Below are 20212 nucleotides of genomic sequence, written 5' to 3' on the forward strand. Positions count from 1 at the left end.
CATTTAAGCTAAATATAAAATTAATACATTTTCCTTGTACATATACTCAGTGGAAGTAGAAGGCAACTCAGAAGTATATTGGTTAGTAGGCAAAGCCAGTTTGGGATGGATTATTTCCTACTGATGATGCAAAGTTGTCTGTAATCTCTTTTTACAAAGCATCAGTTGAAAAGAAAGGCTGAAAATTTATAATGGAAAACTGTTAAAATGCCATTATCTAAATTGATTGGGAGAAGACACTTAAGTGGTTCTGTTTCTAAAAGACAAGTAGATTTCCCAGCATGAAATTTCTTTTATTTGACTCTGTAGGTGTCCTTTCTTGTAAAAATAAAGTAATAGATGTTCTTGTCCTACTTGATGGCCATTATGATACTCTTGTTTTTCTTGATTCTCACCTTTTATTGTGCTATTTCTGTTGATTGGCTTTTTTACACTTTGGTGAACTACAAATAAACATTTAGGCCATTTGACCTAAACACTCAATATGTGTTTTAGGATACATACCAAGGTATAAAATATTCTCAAAAATTGTACAAAATAGCACAACATTATACACAGTAATCATTTATGAGATGCTTGATAAGAAATAAGTTACCTTAAAGCTGCTGGTAAAATTTATTATTTGGAATTTCTGGGTAATGATGTATTTTGGTAAGACTTTTGGTGAAAAGCTTAAATAATGAAAGGTAGTAATTCAAATATAATCCTATCTTACTTGATAATTGAAACTCTTGTTATGCTTGAGGATCATATCTCTCAACAGCAGTTCTCACTGTACTGGCTTGTAAATGGATATTAGGGGATATTGGGTTAAATCTGGAATTACTATAGGACATAATTTTTTAAGTACTAACTCTGATTACTATAACTCTTAGTTCATTACTAATAGCTTGTTTTAAAAATCACTTGACTCTTTATTGCTAAGTAAAATCATGCAACAAGTTCAGTTAGCTGAAAGATCTGAGTGGTTGGATTTTACTAGTGTATTCATAAATTACTAACGTTCTATTGATTCTGATATCTGTTTTATGCATTGGTATGTCACTTTTCATATTGTAGATATTCAGTGAAACAATTATAGACGGATCTTTTGCCTAATGGTATCAATGGCTATTGCTGACAGATTTTAAAGCTCCAAATTTGAAAGTTTTAGATGATTATTTTATGAAGCACATGCCCTTTATTAGCAGCCTGTCTGCAATAGTTTATAAGACTGAATTTTGTACTTAAGAGTATAGTCACTGAGTATTAATTGAAAATTAGGAAGCATTTCTATTAAAACTTTCAAGAATGAAAAACACTTGTTTTTATATGATTTTTATAATTAGCAGCAGGAGTAAATTATGCTTGCTCTTTAAGATTCTTGTTCCCCTCCTCTGCCCAGAGTCATATTTTCAAATGTTTCACAAGTGGGTAAAGGTAGTGGGACCAAAACAGCAATACTGCTACATTTTTTTTTTTTTTTTGCTGACTGTAAAAGATGACTGAACTATAGTAGTATTACATATCATCTTTAACCCAGAATTCAAATTTGAATGAGATTCATATTTGTAACCTTTTTCATGTTAATCAGAAGCATTTTGTATTGCTTCTAATTAGATTGGTGAAATGTCTCCTCCTTTCCACTTTAAGTAAATTGATACTGGTGTAATTGAATAATTATTCAATATCCTAAGTTTCATGGCCTTTGAGCTTACCATGGCCTTTGAGAATAACTGAACTGGTTTTTGCACACTGAATATACTGCCTAAGGACTATTAAATATTTAGTAGTGGTAACTTGTTTTTATACAAACTGAATTAATGGCAGTTAGAACAAGGAGAGAGATATGTCTGGATACTTGTGTTTCCTTTTGAGTATTATTACTCTTTTGTATGCAGTTCTTTTTGGGGGAGTCGAGGGAGAGGGGGTTTCCATTTTAAGCTTAAAAAATAGACATATCGAGACTTCTTGGAAACTCAAGTTGGAATTTGATTTCTATTAGCTAGCAGAAGGATCTATTGAGTGGAAGTCCGGCTTACATTGGTGACATTGGATTCATATAGATCTGTTCTAACATAGATAATTAAATAGTTTTGTCATATGCAAAAGATGAGACTAGTAATGATTTTTGATTAATTTGTAGGCACACTTCATTTCAACCTCATTTTAATATGATTCCACATGCAAATTTGTTTTGTACTTTGTTACTATTCAGCAATTTATATTAATATATTTTGCATTTTTGGCATATTTTAATGATAGTATAGTTATATGCAATAAATACTAAATTATCCCATATTCTATCTGCTAGGACTGCCATAAATAATCCCGAAGCTTTTTAGTTTTTGTTCTCTCACTTTTGGCTTTCATCAATTTAGTGAGAATATGTGACTTTGGACCCCAGGTGTTGTACTTTAACCCAAGTGTACTTGTTCTCCCCTGACTCTCCTGGGTTTCTTTATTATCCAACATTAGTCTTAGGAGTTGGTTAGCTTGGATGAGAACCTTTTACTGCTGTCAGCATTAGTAATTTGAATTAATAGTTAAATTACCATAAAATATAGGTAAACTAAATCTTAAAAATCTATAATAAGCTGTGGAAATAGTTTTCAGAAATGATTAGAAATTGTTCAGATCACATATTTTCCATTGGTTACATTTACATTTCCAGTGTCCTTACTGTACATTAGACTGAGAGAACACCAGCATCATCTAGATAATATATTTTATTTTCTTACATAGATTGTAAGAAAAGCTTGTAAAGGAGGAGCAAAACTTATCCAGTAAATAGGTCTAAAAGTTAACTAAGGGGTACCTGGGTGGCTCAGTCAGTTAAGTGTCCAACTCTTGATTTTGAATCAGGTCATGAATGATCTCAGGTTCGTAAGATTGAGCCCTGCGTCAGGCTCCGTGCTCAGCACAGAGTTTGCTTGAGATTCTCTCTCCCCTTTTCCCTCTGCCCCTCTTTATTTATAAATAAATAAAATCTTTTTTTTAAAAAGGTAACTAAATCTGAGTCACTTTTAAATTTCCTTACCAAATATGATTTTCACCAAAGGTTCGCAACTGAGTAGTAGGGTAGGAGTCCCACAAAGAAGAATTAAAGGAGCTAGGGTTTGCAAATTTATCCGGTTGTAGCTGGTAAACTTCACAATTTACTGCCTCTGTTCTTGGTTTGTACATAGAAATGTTTTCCAAAATATATTTTTTGTTTGAAAGGTTCCACTAGTATTTCTTGCCATGAATGTATTTCCACAGTGATTTTTTTTTTGAAAGATTTTATTTATTTGAGAGAGTGAGCGAGAGAGAGCATGAGTGGGGGGAGGGGCAAGAGGGAGAGGGAGAAGCAGACTCCCCGCTGAGCAGGGAGCCCGATGTGGGTCTTGATCCCAGGACCCTGAGACGATGACCTGAGCTGAAGGCAGACGATTAACCAACTGAGCCATCTAGGCGCCCCCACAACCATTTTTTTTTATATGTGTAGTATGCCAGGTTGTTACATGCTGGAGGTACAAAGATGAATGCAATACCTCTACTGCCCATGTAGAGTTTAGTCAGGGAGAGAAGAAAATAAAAAAATGTTTTCAATAGTAGTAGGACAGCTGTGAATAGGCACTGCGGGCACTTAACCCTGTGCAGGAGCTCAGGGAGGAAACAGGGAAGACCTGAATATTCTATGAAACCCCATGTCACTTACGAATTTTCAGTATTTTTTGGCATTAAAGCATTCTCAGAGCTTGAACAATTTAGTTTATCAAGGTCCAATGCCTTCTGTATGCCAGGTACTGTTCTAAGCTCTGAGGAAGAAAGAGCGGAGAGGAACTCCAGGGAATCTCTTGCTGTCAAGAAGCTTATGTTCTGATAGGGGTGATAGAGCAGGACATAATGTGAAATTGTGAAATAGAAAATGGAGAAGTTTATTTGACAACTCTCTACTGAATGCCAGATACTTTGTTAGGTCCAGGAAAACATAAAGATGACAAATACACTATCCCTGCCTCTAGGATTTTATTTTGTATGGCTCAAAAGGTAAGAATAGTTTGAAAAAAAGTTTTAACCTTATATTTTTAAATTGCTGAAAAAAAAATCAAAAGATTGTTTTAGGGCACATGAAAATTATATGAAATTCAGTGTTTATAAATATTTTTGAATATTTAATACAATATTTAATACAATATTTAATAAACAAATGCAGGCATTTGTTTATATGTCATTCCTGGCTCCTTTTGTGTTACAATTGCAGAGTTGAATTGTGATAAAGACCCTGTGACCCACAAAGCCTAAAACATTTACTGTCTGGCCCTTTATAGAAAAGGTTTGTCAACCTCTGCATTAGTGTAATAGTCTATAAACTTCTTGATTTACTGTCCTGTTAGAAAAATATGTATGTTTGAGCAAGTAACCCCCAGGTATTTTATTTAAAAAAAAATTTTTTTTTAAAAGATTTTTATTTATTTATTTAAGAGAGAATGAGATAGAGAGAGAGCATGAGATGGGGGAGGGTCAGAGGGAGAAGCAGGCTCCCTGCCGAGCAGGGAGCCCGATGCGGGACTCGATCCCGGGACTCCAGGATTATGACCTGAGCTGAAGGCAGTCACTTAACCAACTGAGCCACCCAGGCGCCCCTTATTTAAAAATTTTATACATATATGTATGTATATTAGTATACTATGTCTGTTGTAAAATATAGACATAATAACGAGAAAAACATGAACAAGATTTTAAAATGATTTATTTATTTTTATTTTTTTAAAGATTTTATTTATTTGACAGGAGACAGCAAGAGAGGGAACACAAGCAGGGGGAGTGGGAGAGGGAGGAGCAGGCTTCCCGCCAAGGAGGGAGCCCGATGCGGGGCTCAATCCCAGGACCCTGGGATCATGACCTGAGCTGAAGGCAGACGCTTAAAGACTGAGTCACCCAGGCACCCCTAAAATGATTTAAAATTTTATTTATTAATGGTACAAAAGCCTTTGCTGTTATGATTAACTTTTTAGTGAGAGCAGTGTCATTGTTTCATTATTTTTTATGTCTTACTTTTAAAAAGGCAGTAATTAGAAGGTTTAGTTCCAGATTCATTTCATTTAGTTATTTGGTTTAATGTCTGTTATAGTTGAAACATAAATCTGAAAGAAATATGTAGGTCCAAGTGGAACAAGAACATCGTTAGCAACGCTTACTAAATCATAGTATTAACTTTTCTCCGTCCAATCTATGAATCAAGCAAAGGTTTTCTGCTGAACCATGGCTAGTAAACTTCCATCTTCCTTGATGACAGTTCTTCTAACTAATTTGGAGTGTTGCATTTTTATATTTTTAAATAAATGGATCAAAATTTGCTTTAAAAAATGGGCCTCAACTAATTTCGTAAGGGTCATGAACTCTTTGCATTTTTACTTCCACATCCATAATGTGGAGACCCTCACCTCCATGTTTGATCTACTCATGTCTATTCACATTGCATCTAATGCCAGGAAGGAGGAGAAAGAGGTGAGTCATGCAATGGTGAAGGAAACTGACAGGGAAGTTGGGTCTGCCAATGTGTTTATTTTTTTTAATGAAGTTTATTTGAAAAGCAGTTACTTTCTTACTAATCCTAAACTTTGAAGGGATTACTAGTTTTTTGTGAATGAAGAATGCCTGTCATGCTAAATTTCAGCAGTTTTTAAATATTTTATCGAGATAACCAGAAATATCTGGTATAGTATGTTTTCATGCCCACTTCCTATCTCATTTCAAGATATAAATATTCTATATTCCTTGAAATATCTTGCTTTAATTAAAAAGAACTACATTCTTGACTCTGTAGCACCTTGTGTACTTTGGTTTCAATTTCTTTCTTAGAATGGCTTAAATTTTACATGTGGGGTGACCTTATTCAGGAATCCTTCCCACTTAACAGTTTTTTCATAAAACATCTTTTTTTAAGTAAATCATTTATATTGGTAATATGTTTTTTTTGTTCCATTAGTGACTCAAAGAAAAGTAGTTTCTGTATTTCATTATTGAAATAATCTAGCAAATAATATAAGCTGAGTTGTTTAAAAAAAACTATTTTCATTCAACTTTGTGATAAATTTCCCACACTGAGTTATTTTTCTACTTGTTTTAGTAAATCTTAAGCAATGATTTCTGTGGGTCTTCTGACAGTATTTGCTGACAAAGGAATGTATTTTAGTTTAATGCCATGTTGTTTTGCATGTATTTCAGCAGCTTCTACCAAGAGTTTCCCCAGTATCACTGGACCTTTGTCTTTTGCTATTAATGAAAGAAAAAGTTCAAAAAAGGCTTCTAAACATACGTCATTAAGTTTAGAAAACTTCACTAAAGTGCTGGATTGAGTATCACATGATTTTAATTATTGCTGAGAAAATTGAAAAAGCTCTCTTCATGTTCTGAATGCTAGGCTTTTAAATGGTCTGCTAATTTGAGGTGGGTTTGTACTATCATTAGCTAATATTTCAAGGTATATGCACATAAAATGGGAGTCATCATTGAAAATGATATATATCCATATTTCAGATGGCTACAGTAATAATTTTTAATCGTGTAGGATCAGCTTATTAGCCTTAGGTTTTCATTATTTTTATCATATATGATGAATGAAAGGCTCATACTTAGGAGTAGGATATATAACAGTCTAGCATTTTCTTGTTTCCTTGTGCTTACATTTTTGCTATTTAATCTTTTGTCTTTGCAGGAATCTTTGAATACCACTTTTCCATTTTTTGTTATTTTTGATAGTTGATTTAGTTAAAACTAGATAAAATAATGTGTAAATCCATTTAACCAAGAAAATGGAAGCTGCGGTATGTTGCAGTGCATGGACAGTGAACAGAATCACATTGTGAATACCCCACTCTTGCCCTAAGATACCTTATGTACCATTTGGGCCTATGGATCCATTGATGATTCCATTGTTATCATGTTAAATAGTAAACCTTATTTTCTTGTATTTTTTGAATAAAAATGTGTATATTTCACAAATTGCAGTGGATCCTTTAGTCTCTGGACTCTGGAAACCACTGTTTCAGAATTAAGGATTATAGGAAAGTAAAAATATTTGTGTTTTCTAATATCCAACATATATTCTGAATTTACCCTCCTGATGGTAAAGTGGTGTATGTAGGTATTAAAAGTTACATCCCGGGCGCCTGGGTGGCTCAGTTGGTTAAGCGACTGCCTTCGGCTCAGGTCATGATCCTGGAGTCCCTGGATCGAGTCCCGCATCGGGCTCCCTGCTTGGCAGGGAGCCTGCTTCTCCCTCTGACCCTCCCCCCTCTCATGTGCTCTCTGTCTCTCTCCTTCTCTCTGTCTCAGATAAATAAATAAAATCTTTAAAAAAAAAAAAAAAGTTACATCCCTCCAATAAGACCTGAAAGCAGAAATAATTGAGTTTTTGTGCCATACTCAATAACATTCATTCAGTATCATGCTTTATTTCTTGCTTTTGGCTTTATACTATTTGCAGAGATAATGTATTTAGACAATTTTTTTTCCTTCAACTTTGTTTTCCATCTGAGCTTTTATATGTTAAATGACTGCAGTCTGTATAGGTAAAGTTAACTGGATCTTTTGAAAACATGAGGTATTTATTTAATGCCGGGTAGATTGGCCAACTAATTATGGAGCAAATTCTTGATAATAGAGTTTTAGAAATGTTTTATCCTTTCTAGTTCACAGAAGCTAGAGGAATTATGGAATGTATATTTAGAAAAGATTAATTAAATGCTATAAAATCAAAACCATAATCATTGTCATGCTAGGGTATATTTTTAGGTACTAGCATATCATTGGTTCATTCCATTCAGGGCTACAGTTCCCTTCAACAAGGAAGTTAAAGAATATTTGAATAATTACTACTGAGAAGCAGAAGGAAGAAGGCAAGCATTTGATGGTGAAGCCAAGTTCAGATTTTAAAAGAGCAAATGGAAAATACAGCCTTAAACTGGGATCAAGACATGTTGCAGAAACAGTTTATAGAACATACATTGAAATTTATAGCAAATTTATAGAAAGAAGGAACAAGTATTCTTTCTTATAGGGAAGAAGAAATGTAAAGATGTAAAAGGTTGACACTAAAAAATAGTGGAAGAGTTAAAAGAAAAAATGTTTGAATATAAGGAGAAAGTTTTCAAAATTATACCGTCACCCATTTAAAAATTTATGAGGGGAGAGAAGGGAAAATGAGAGGGAGTGGGAAAAGGAGAGTGAGAATGAATGCATGCGTGAATCAATGGGTGAATGATTATGAAAATGAATAGGCAGGTGGGTCAACTTTTAACCTCATTTGACTATTCTCATATGGCTCCTCAGTAGTAACTTTAAGAATATGATGTTTATTTGCTGAAGAAGTGAAATTATCTGTAATGGGAACATTGCATCATGGCTTGTATGGAAGGAGAAAAAAATGGTTTCGTGTTTATAAACATGGCTTTAAAAATGTAAGTGGTTAGTTATTTAGACTCAAACATTTTTTGAAACTACAAAATACTACGTTCTTCTCATGTATTGTAGAAGTACTAACTAAATGTTATAGTGAAAGCTTGCTTTTTTGTTTTGAGTACTGTAAGAACTAGTGAGTTTAGAAGAGTTTCATATTCAATTATGTTGTGTAGAATTAATAGAGTTGAATATTGCTCTGTTTAGTTTAATGATTGAATTATAACGTTGCAGTTAATGTTTTGGAAATACTAGCTATCTAATTGGCAGTATGCATCTTACTTCTGTAAGAATAAAATGAGTCATTGTGGTCTGTTCTGTTCGTATGAATGGTACCTATTCCCAATCAACCTATGTGGCAAATTTATAGGTATAAAAAATGTCAGTAGCTGTAAAGCAAATTAAAATATTTAGAGAAAAGTTCCTAAATATCACATTGGTTCAACAAATATTTATTAAATGCTTAGTTATTTCAGGAATTACACTCTTTGCTGGGAGTACAAAGATAAAAAAAAAAAACAACACCCAGTTTCTGCCTTCAAGTTAGCATAGAGTTTAGGGGAGATGGATTTATCAGATAGTTTTAGTTTAAGTGCTATAATATAGGAATTAATATGGAAGAATTGAATGCAGATAGTAATTTCTAAATAAGATGTTTCAGGGGGAAATTTGAAGGTAAATAGGAAGGATTAAGAGTTAACCAGATAGGGCACCTGGGTGGCTCAGTTGGTTAAGCGACTGCCTTCGGCTCTGGTTGTGATCCTGGAGTCCTGGGATCGAGTCCCGCATCGGGCTCTCTGCTCGGCAGGGAGTCTGCTTCTCCCTCTGACCCTCCTCCCTCTCATGCTCTCTGTCTCAAATAAATAAATAAAATCTTTAAAAAAAAAAAAAAAAAGAGTTAACCAGATAATGGAGCGCCAGGGTCGCTCAGTCGTTAAGCGTCTGCCTTCGGCTCAGGTCACGATCCCAGGGTCCTAGGATCGAGCCCCACATTGGGCTCCCTGCTTGGCGGGAAGCCTGCTTTTCCCTCTCCCTCTCCCCCTGCTTGTGTTCCTGCTCTCGCTCTCGCGCTCTCTCTGTCAAATAAATAAAATCTTAAAAAAAAAAAAGTTAACCAGATAAGGATTTGGGTGGGGTGGGTGGGATGAGATGGGGTGAGGGTTATTAGAGGGAGAGGGTGGTGAAGATCACCGCATTCTAGGCAGAAGAGCATCATGAACAAAGTAATGGAAACGTGTAATAGCATAGTGTATGTATGAAAACTACAAACAACCTTGCAGTATTAAAGCATTCTTTGAAGGCTAGTTAATATACACCAGGCTTAATGTGCATGATCACACTTAAACCAGACAACATTCTTTTGAGGCCTATAATCACATATCCTTATTCTGTCTACCTCCATGATTCTACTCTGATGGCATGATCTTAGCAGTATATGTCATTAAAAATTGAGTGGAGGCTCATTACAGTGTAGAAATATCACTGGAAGGAGAGTTAACGCTCTACCTAGAGACTGCCAAAGGTGGCACTACCATACTCTTAGGCCTGGCTGTGAGGTGTACAGATACAGACACTCAATCTTGTTGGCATTTCAGAGTTGATTCTACTTGGGGGATGCAGATTCATGCTAACCACATTTGTAGGAGACTATAATTTAGCCAGAATGTTTTGAGGCTGTAGAAACCTAGCCTAGCATATGTGAGCAGTGCTTAGGGGTTTTGATGGAAACAAACACTATGAGTCAGCAGAATGATACGCTGGCCAATAAGGTCATAAAATCAGAGGCTGAATTAATAGAGGTAATGTATTTCAAGATGACGGAGGTGGCAGTCCTTTCCTTCCTTGCATTTATCAAACCACAGCGTATTTGAGAGAAATAAATATGGACACTAAGCCATGTCAAATGAAAATAAGTTGAAGCAGGTAGGTATTCTTTAGCCTGAAAGAGAGAATGATGCCTTCAAATAATAGCCTGAAAGAGAATGATGCCTTCAAATAACATAATGGTTCTTGAGTTTATTAACCTCATATAGTCTGATTACCATCTCTCTTAGTTTAGACTCTTATCACTAGTTGCTTAAATTACTTCAGTAGCCCAAATTATTGAACATAAGGGAATCCGTTCTGGCTAGTTAGAGATACTAGGTAGTTCTTGAAGATACTAAGTAGCTCTTGAATTGGGAGAGTTGCAGAAACAGGCCTCAGATAATATCACAGGAATAACTTCCAGAACCACACAACTGAAATTTGGTCCAATGTAGGAGCTGTTGCCATCCCAGAACCACTTGGTCGAACTGTCATAATGAAAAACATGCAGAGGCTGCCATCAGTTGCGTAACCATATCTCCTGTATTGCCGCCCATGCCAGCAGAATGGATCGCTTACTTGTGGTCTGCTTCTTTACATCGTTCATTTCTGAATCAACACATCCTATAAATGCATTAAGCCTTATGTCTGTACTCTAGTTATAAGGGAGTCTGACAAATGTATTTTTTATGGATTTTTCCTTGGTTAGGTGGGACTGACATTGTGAGGATGTATTAAAATGTAGAGAGCATGTTTAAATGCTGTTGAGCAGCCAAATATGACAGAAGACATGATGGTTTCCTTGCTAGTCTCCTTGACCTGACTAAGATTTTTCTCTTCCTTTAAGACCCAAATCCTGGTAAAGACTTCTCTGATCTTTCCATCTATCCTCTGTGTTCCCAAAGCATCATATACATGCTTCTGTTACGATTGTTTGCTTATATGTTTTGCTATATATATGCATATATAGACCATGAATTATTTATTTTTATTTATTTAACAAAGATAGCATATACTAAGTATCAGGCATTGTTCTAAGTGCTTCATAAAGAATTCATTTAACTTGTGGGTACAAGCTCTCTTTCAATTTGCATCCCCCTAGCCAGCCTAGCATACTCCTTGGTGCATGGCACATGTCCAGTAAATAAGTGATTCGATATTTAGGAAGTAGGGAAGAAAAAATAATGACATAGTCTTGCCACTTTAACTCGCTATTATATTTTGTTGCACATTTAGTCTTCCAAAGAAAAATTTGGGAAAAATTAAACTTCCCTAATATGGGATGGGCTGCCTGTGAGATAGTAGGTTTTCTGTTAGTCAACTCCAAGCATAGATGAGCATCTGTGGACTACATTAAAAGTGCTATCCAGCCTTGTTTCTCTGATTCTGCTTTGACTCAACAATGTTAGATCTAGCCTATGAGAGAGAGAGGGGAAAAAAGATGTCTTCTGTCTTCAAGACAGAAGGCGATATTCAAATGAGAATTAAGGAATAAAATAGGAAAGATAGGGGTAGAGACCTTGACGGAGGTGGTTAGTAAGGAGGATCCTTTGTATATATAAACAAAATTTATAGGTATTGACTGTGAACAAATCAGAGGAGTCACTGCAATTCATGCAAATATAGATCAAGAGATTCTTGCTGTCAATGAAGTTAGTATTCTATAGATAGATGCAGCTTGATTTCTTTTCATGGATCCTTTTCCCCCCTCACATTCTTACAGATGAGTCTTTAAAATAATGTTGATATTTTTTTGCTCATTACTTTCCTTGATTAAAAAAAAATAGTAATGGCCAGAATTAAGAGAATAAAAGGATAAAAATACTGATTTTTAAAAAATGGAAATACAGCTCACATACCATAAAATTCACTGTCAAAATATGCACTTCAGTGTGTTTTTTAGTATATTCAAAGAGATATGAAACTATCACAACAATCAACTTTAGAACATTTTTATCACTTCAATAAAGCACCATACCTATCAGCAGTCACACCCTAATCCTCCCATTCCCCCTCCCCTGCCCCTGGCAACCACTAATCTATTTTCTGTCTCTATATTCCAATTCTGGGCATTTAGTATAAATGGAATCATAATATGTGGTCTTTTGTGACTGGTTTCTTTCACTTAGCATAATGTGGTTTCAAGTTTCATTCATGCTATAGTATTTATCAGTACTTCATTCTTCTTTATGACTGAATATTCCATTGTCTGGACATACCATATTTGTTTAGGTATTCATCATTTGATGAACATTTGGATTGTTTCCTCTCTTTGATGCTACTGCTATGAACATTCATGTACAAATTTTTGTGTGGACATATGTCTTCATTATTTTAATTATAAGCTGGGTCATGTGACAACTTTCTGTGTAACTTTCTGAGGAACTGCTAGACTATTTTCCGAAGTGGTTGCATCATTTCACATTCTCACCAATGTGTGAAGGTTCTAGTTTCTCCATATCCTCACCAATATTTGTTATTACCATTTTTTTTTTTTTTTTGTATCCTAGCCATTCTAGTGGGAGTGAGGTGGTATCTCATTTGTGGTTTTGATTTTCATTTCTCTAATGAATAATGATGTTGAACATTATGTGCTTACCAGCCATTTGTATATCTTCTTTAGAGAAATATCTATTCAAATCCTTTGCCCATTTGTTTTTGGGTTGTCTTCATTGTTGATTTGTGAGAGTTCTTTATATATTCTGGATTCAAGTCCCTTATCAGACATGATTTGGAAACATTTTAACCCATTCTGTAAGTTGTCCTTTCATTTGATGTTGCTTTTTTTTAAAGATTTATTTGAGAAAGAGAGCATATGAATGGGGGGAGGAACAGAGGGAGAGAGAATCTCAAGCACACTCCCTGCTGAGCACAGAGCCTGATGCAGGGCTTGATCTCATAACCCTGAGATCATGACCGAAGCTGAAATCAAGGTTGTATGCTCAGTGACTGAGCCACCCAGGTGCCCCTGATGTTGCTTTTTGAATCAGTCATTTCCAACTTGGTTTTGTGACCCCTCATGAGTGTCCTAAAATGTTGTAAGGGTTAATATGAGTTTAAAAGTGAAGAAAAACAATTTTTCTAGTGAAAATGTTATATGTGTGTGTATCACATAATAAAGATTCCCAGCCAAATCAAAGCTTATTGAACCTTAAAACAATGTATTCTTACAACTGAGTATTTTTTCCTCCAATGAGTAATTTTTGTCATCCCAGCACAGCTGATTATATTTCTGGTATTTTTTTTGCTTTCCAAATCCAGCAACTTCTCAAGAATTTTTCTTCAGTGACATATTATAGATATATATTTCCTGTTAGTTTAAAAATCATATTTGTTCTTCTAGATAATAGTGATCCTAAGGGAGAATATGCGAAATAGTAAAGTGTTTGTTTATTTTTGCTATCAGGGTAAATTAATATCTGTGCTAAGGTTATCTGATGTATGCTGCAAAACTGCCAGTTTATTCTTTGGAATAGTTTAAAATTTTTTCTTTCTGCTCATTAGTTGACTCTGTAGAGATACGAACCATGAATATATGGTAAAATTTATACAGTGTTATGGTATCTGGAGTGAAAAATAATAGTGAAGGATCCACCAGAATGATCATTGTTGTTAGTCACAGCATGACCTACTATTTTAAAAGAGAATATTAGTATTTATTAATCACTTTTGAAAGTCAAGCAGAAATTTGTAAATGCTCACAACAGATGTTCTTTCTAACAGGAGGACATGAACCTTAATGAAGAACGAAAAGCTCCTTTACGAAACAAAGATTTTACCACCAAGCGTGAGATGGTTGTCCAGTATATTTCTGCTACTGCCAAATCTGTAAGTAGTGACACTTTCCCTACACTACCATAATGAGTTCAGCATTATCTGTGCAAAAATACTAGACAGGAGCTTTAACCAGCTAAGCCACGGAGCCAAGTACATCTGCGCAAAAATAAACCTCAGATCTTCAAGTTCTTGCCTCACTGTTCTCATATAGCCTATTCAGAAAAAAATTTATATGTGTATTTTTACACATTAGTATGTACTTAAAACTGCTTATAATTAGACTTTCATTATTTTAAACAATACAGACTAAGTATAGAAGGCTCTGAGTTAATCCAGTGAGTTTTGGGGCAGTGGTTTTGTGCATGTCCTAAATTGTAGATATTCCACTAAATATACTGTTTGTTGTATGAAACTTTTGAATTTTGAGGGAGAAGACACAAACATAGGCTAGTCACAAGTTTAGTTTCTATTGAAGCTTTATGTTTAGTTTCTCTTGCATGAAATTTTTAGCAATATTTTTAATATGCTGTTTTAGTTTTTTTTCCCATTGTTTTATGTGATGCTAACTATATAAATTACCTCATAATTATTATTGTACAGCTTAATTTAGTATAAAAGAGGATACTTAATAGAAGGAGCTTTAATGAAATCTGTGTGAATTTCAAAAGACTTGAAAGTAGAGTTCTGTGGAAAGACTTTTCTTCAGCAGGAAAAACTAGTGTTTTAATGGGATATATGGCTTTGTTCACTTCCTAAGGTGCTTCCAAAAATAGACTTCAGGTTTGATTTCTTTTTGCAAGAAAAAAATGTATTTTTAAAATGATGAAATGTATCTTTTACATTTCTCTAAGGAAAAAGCTTTATACAACTAGACTTCATAAAATCACTATGTATATATATTATGTGTGTGTAGACACATATACCACATATTTTTTATATATATGTGTGTGTATATATATAAATATACACACACACACACAAATACATTGATTTTATGTGTGTGGTATGTATATTATGTATGTGTATATAAATAATACACATGCATTTACATGTAAAAAATCCATATTTTAAATTTAAAAAGTTAACCAGTAAAGAAAATAGTTCCTCTTTGGAAAATATGTTCTAAAATTATTTGGCTATCCTATTACTGATATTTTTTATTTTGCCCTGAATTCTACAATTGTATTGATTCCATATTATAGTTTAAGCAAGCTAAATCTGAATGCTGAACTATTTAAACATAATGCATTCCAGCTCTGCCAGAGCAGAGCAACGGCATGTTTTTTAATTTGCTTCTGGTATCCAAGGGCAGAAATATGTTTCAAGTGATAAGTGAAATTTGCCATGAGCGTTGTTTTCAATAGAATTTGGTGATGCAGAGGGTTTTACTTTGAAATTGTGATGAATCTCTTCTCATTTTTGCACTCAAGTTATTGTTCACAGTAAAATGCTTTAGGAAATTCAGAGTGTACATTTAGTGTTATTTTTCAAATACCTAAAGGCAAATACACTAGTAAATCTATATAACTAAATCTGAATGCAAAGTACAGATAATATATGAATAATCATGTGTTTTTAATGATAAGATTTTGTTAGTGTTTCTGGCTCATTTATTGTTTTTGTTTATGTAAGTGGGACTGAATATAATGAAGATTATACAAAGCTCTTATTCTATAACCTTTTTATTTTTACTCCATGTAGAACTTGTTTTTATTCTCATATTGTTTCCTCTTCAACTGACCAAAGACATATACATTTAGGTTATATACTCATTTTTCACATTAAAGTGCTAAAATTTGGGTAAATGTTGGAGGATCTCTCTTGAATTGCTTTATTTGAAAGATGGAAATTGAATGTTTCTCAAAAGACATGACAATTCTGTTTCAGGCATTAGCCTCAAAATCAATACTGTAACTATTTAGTATGTGACCCTTATTTGTTTCATTCAGCGTACATATGAGCACCTGACTTGCATATAGCTCTTTCATTAGATTTTCAAGAGTATACATTTTATTTCCTAATATTTTTGCATGGACCAAATGTTACAATGAAAGAAAGCCTGTTGATAAACATGTTTTAAAGCTTTCTTACCTTGGGGAGACATTAATTAGTACTGTGTTTTCTGTTGATAAAACCAAGAAAATTGCTTATGTACTTATGAGGGTGAGAGGGATGCCATTTAATGACAGACAATCCTCTTATCTTTGACCTCTTCATGATCAATAATATTTGCATAAACTGTAGGTTAACATATGGCTGTTTACCTATGTGTAACCAAGGTTTCCATCCTGCTGTCTTTCAGTAGGCTTTAGACATGTTGTATATCTTCTACTTTTTAGGCTTACTTTTTCATTATATTGATACACTGATTAAAAATGTTTCTTTGTTGGGGCACTTGGGTGGCTCAGTCAGTTAAGTGGTCAAGTGTCTGACTCTTGGTTTTGGCTCAGGTCATGATCTCAGGGTCGTGAGATTGAGCCTGGCATCCAGCTTCACACTCAGTGTGGAGTCCGCTTGAGATTCTCTCTCTCCCTCTGCCCCTCCTCCCACTGGCTCGTGCATGTACTCTCTCTCTTTAAAATAAATAAATCTTAAAAAAAGTTTCTTCATTTAAAGTAGATATGATTGTAATCACTTCTTTATGAAAATACTTTATAAGTAGTCAAAACTTTAATCTTGAAGTAAAAACAAAGTTAAGGGCTAGTGTTCCTGATGGAGAATGTTTTATAGTCACATATAAAACATGTGAGAATTATAGTTAAATTTAAACGTAAATTGTACATTTCCCCCTTTAACACCTGCATAAGTCATTTTGCATAGAATTGAAAAACAAACAAAATATGAACTCAGTAGGAAATGTCCATCATTCTCCTGGGTTCCTGGGTAAAAACAATAAAGCAAGATGAAACTAATATACAGGTATTTGCTCAAAACCTGATTCTAAAGCAAACAAGCCTTTTTTAATGTACTTTGCTAAAACAAGCATGGAATAAAAATATATAGGAAACTGAAAGATAATGAAAACTGTTGCTTAGTTTTTTCTTGTTAAAGTTCCATAACAGAGAATATTAAATTGTATGAATGTTAAAGGAAAAAGCTTGAATAACTCTGTCAGTGATGAATGAATTTTAAATAAGGGAATGGAGAAGAACCTCTTCTCTGCACAAGCTGGACTCATTCGCTCATTATAGCAAGTGTGGTTATGGACCTGACCTATAGTAGTTGGTACATGTTGATAATTTGGCCACAAATAATCTGGAAGAATTTATATTTTCAAAACACCAGCATATATTTTCAGAAATGGAAAACCAAGCTTTGTTAATATTGCTAACATTGTCATACCCATTCATAAACCTGAAAGAGGCACAATATATCAGTGATTTAGGGAGTCTTGTATGTTCTATCTTAACAGCCTATATAGACATTCATGAGGAAAAATTAGTCACTGAAATCCTAACATTAGTTTGCCAAAAGCCAATGTCTTTATTAGAATTTTAAGAAACTAGTTTATTTCTAACTTAAGTCACAATCTTTGAAGTTGAGATTTTAAAATATGTAAAGTTACATTTTTAAGACACATGACATATTGATAGGTATCATTGATTAAAAAAACTCAATAGGAAGTAATTTAAAGTAGTGATACCAAATACATCTATAAAATTTTTAGATTGACAAGCAGTTGAAAGTTACAGTTAATCTCTTTGTGTGTGTATATATGTATTACAGTTTTGCTTTTGCCATTAGCAGATATTTTCTTTCTCAGGTGAAACAATTGAAGTCAAACATGACCAGACCTGTTTCTTTTAGCTTCCCTTGGCCAAATCTCATCTGTTCACTGTATGTGCTTTAGCTAAATGGAATCATTTTGCAATCATAATGAATTACTAATGGGCTATATTCTGGTTGTTTCACTGAGTATAGACCTGCCTTAATTAAGACAGGCTTGCATTCTTGTTTTAGTCTCATGTCTGTGCTAAATAAACAAGGGACAAATAAGACCTCTTTTTGGTTGGGAAATAATTTAGGTCAATAGCCTATCTTTCAATTCAGGAGACTGTTAATGGCACCAAAGAGGCTTTTACTCAACTAAATAATCACTGCCTGTAAATAGTCTGTTGAATGAATATTTAAGAACGCTGCTTCTCTATTTGGAGAGTCATGGATTCCTCTGAAATAATTTGCTTGGCAACTGTCAGTATCTTTTTGTGTCTTGTGGTATCCTGTTCAATTTAGGATTCTTCTGGGATTTCAGTATTTTATTTTTCTTTTTAAAGTACCAGCTGGAAAAAAAAAGTACTAGCTTGAAAATAGAACACATATTGATAATAACTGCTGTCAGATAAATGGTTTTAGATTATGGATTAGTTCTTTTTTGGGCATTGCTTTATATTTAAGTGTAGGAATCTGATAACGATTTGATTTATAATTGGGTTTTGGCATAAAATTATGTTAGGACTGTGATTTCACTTCTTGCTTTCTTAAACACAATTCAATTTCTCAGAAATTCTATTATCTCTTATCTATTAGGAAAGCTCAAAGTTTCAGGTTTTGAACTGTTTCCTCCCTATGAATATCTGCATGTTTACATATAACTGCTTCTTTGTCTTCATGTTATATTATCTGATCTCATAATACAAATGCTAGGATGACCTAGAAAAGTAGAATCACAAGCAATCTATCTTCTTTGTAATTTTCAAGTATAATATAAAACAATATTAAAAACCTTAAAATCATAATATAAAATATTCCAGTTTTCAACCTGCAGTTCATAATGCATGACTTTGAATGCAACATTTATATTCTAAAATGCCTTATTTCATTCTTAATATTATATCTGTTATAATGAGGAAAGAAGAACATTGGAAAAAAATTCAGTTTTCTATTGCTAATTTTTTTGAGTGGCTTTGGGCTGGTAAAATATCTGATGCCTGGTTACACTTAATTTTATATTACTTGAGATTTAGATTATATTATATAAGCCCATTACAGTACATTTAAAAACAACCCCTCAAACAGTTAATACTCTTTTATTTGGGAATCCTTATCCTGCAGACTTTACATGTTTTTGAAATATGGTAGAAATTAATACTGGTATATTTAGCCTCTAGATCTAAAGTATTAAAAGTATACATAGGGTTAGCTATTTACTAATTTACTAAACACTTAACTTCTGTGAAAAGCTTCTGATTACTAATACTGTTGCTGTTTTTTTTTTTTTTTACACCATAACCACTCTCCGTTGACCACTGCATGCAGATAGTTGGAAGTAAAGTTATGGTGAGTACAAAAGATGTGTTTTACCCTTAGATATGAATTTTTGCTTTTGGGAATTGAGCGATTTTTGCTTATAGTATTTTGTATGTTTGGTTTTTCTTTTGGAGTATATTTTACCAAAGTAGTGAGATGATTAAGATCAGGTGATGAGAATTTAGCTATGGTAAGTATTTTTCCTGTTGGTTTTGGGAATGTTTTAGAACTGAAATATGCTTGTATATTTTATTTATTTATTTATTTTTAAAGATTTTATTTATTTATTTGATAGAGAGCACACAAGCGGTGGGAGCGGCAGGCAGAGGGAGAGGGCTAAGCAGAATCTCTGCTGAGCAGGGAGCCTGATGCGGGGCTCGATCCCAGGACCCTGGGATCATCACCTGAGCCGAAGGCAGATGCTTAACGACTGAGCCAGCCAGGCACCCCGTATACTTGTTTTAGAAAGTTTACTTATTTTTTTAGAGTTGTACCTATGTTTATGATTTTATGATTCAGTTTTTGTGATTCTGATGAAATTGGGTGTATTACCTCAGTGCCTTAAGATGGCAGGGAGAGACTCCTAATAGGTTGGTTTATGCTAGCAGGAATACTTATTAATGCATCTCACTTTGATTTTAGTATCACTGAGCACATAGTATAATGAAAACAACCTTTGATGTGCAGTCAAGAGGCCTAGGTTTTTTGTCTTTGTTAGCTGCTACTAATTGGCTGTGTGATTTTGAGCAAGTCATGTAGTTTCTTTGAGGTTTAGTTATTAAATGGATAAATTGAAGTTATTGGTATACATTATTTTTAAAGGTTCTTTCTATTGCTGTCTTTTAGAGATTTTTTTTAAAAGATTATTTATTTTAGAGAGAGAGAGCGCGTTAGTGGAAGGAGGGGCAGAGGGAGAGGGAAAGAGAGAAACCTAAGCAGACTCTGTGCTCAGCAGAGT

At 34.0% G+C, this 20212-nt stretch overlaps 1 protein-coding gene across 1 annotated transcript in view; it reads left to right on the plus strand.

The window, feature by feature from the left end:
- Positions 1 to 20212, plus strand: part of DIAPH2 (diaphanous related formin 2) — a 959330-nt gene that overhangs the window by 53446 nt on the left and 885672 nt on the right. The window contains exon 4 of the mRNA XM_035028841.1: positions 13954 to 14058. Coding sequence (XP_034884732.1) covers positions 13954 to 14058 — 105 coding nt within the window. The remainder of the gene's footprint in view (positions 1 to 13953; positions 14059 to 20212) is intronic.

The sequence above is a fragment of the Mirounga leonina genome, unplaced genomic scaffold, assembly GCF_011800145.1.
Source record: "Mirounga leonina isolate KUSES-001 unplaced genomic scaffold, KU_Mleo_1.0 Mir_204, whole genome shotgun sequence".
In the NCBI taxonomy this organism is placed as follows: domain Eukaryota; kingdom Metazoa; phylum Chordata; class Mammalia; order Carnivora; family Phocidae; genus Mirounga; species Mirounga leonina.